Source organism: Chaetura pelagica, unplaced genomic scaffold (assembly GCF_000747805.2).
Source record: "Chaetura pelagica isolate M959 unplaced genomic scaffold, ChaPel_1.0 scaffold365, whole genome shotgun sequence".
NCBI lineage: Eukaryota > Metazoa > Chordata > Aves > Apodiformes > Apodidae > Chaetura > Chaetura pelagica.
This window is the reverse complement of record NW_009953387.1, coordinates 1-387: the sequence shown is the minus strand read 5'-3', so window position 1 is coordinate 387 and position 387 is coordinate 1. Positions and strand designations below refer to the sequence as shown.

The window sequence follows — 387 nt, the reverse complement described above, 5'->3', positions numbered from 1 at the left end:
ACCCCCCCCGCCGTGTGCATCCAGGAGCGGACGGGGTTCATCCCACTGCCCAGCGGTTCTTCTTTCATGGTCGTCCCACCTCTTGGTATATTTTCCTGAATCCCAAACATTAAAACAAATTTGGGCAAAGCCAAGCTCCTAACCAAAAGGGGTTAAAAACGGAGGGAAATGTCAGACACGGGGTGGGTCGGTTGTTGCTTGATTTTCTCTCTCTCCTTGGCGACTGGAATATAAGAGATGACTTTACTCCCTGTGATCAGTAGGAGAAAAGCCCAGTTCAAGTCTTGCTTCCTTCTTCAATCTGTCCTGTATTGGCACGACATAAACAATTTACTCAGTACTTCTGTGCAGCGACTCGGATGGCGTTCCAGTTTGGTGGGTTAAAGG

General features: G+C 48.8%; 1 protein-coding gene across 1 annotated transcript in view; it reads right to left on the bottom strand.

The window, feature by feature from the left end:
• The window catches only part of EBF3 (early B-cell factor 3), a 139594-nt gene extending 139385 nt beyond the window's left edge, over nt 1-209 (bottom strand). The window contains exon 1 of the mRNA XM_009998279.1: nt 3-209. Within this exon, the coding sequence (XP_009996581.1) occupies nt 3-110 (108 nt within the window). The 5' untranslated portion in view covers nt 111-209. The remainder of the gene's footprint in view (nt 1-2) is intronic.
• Between the last annotated feature and the right edge of the window lie 178 nt (nt 210-387).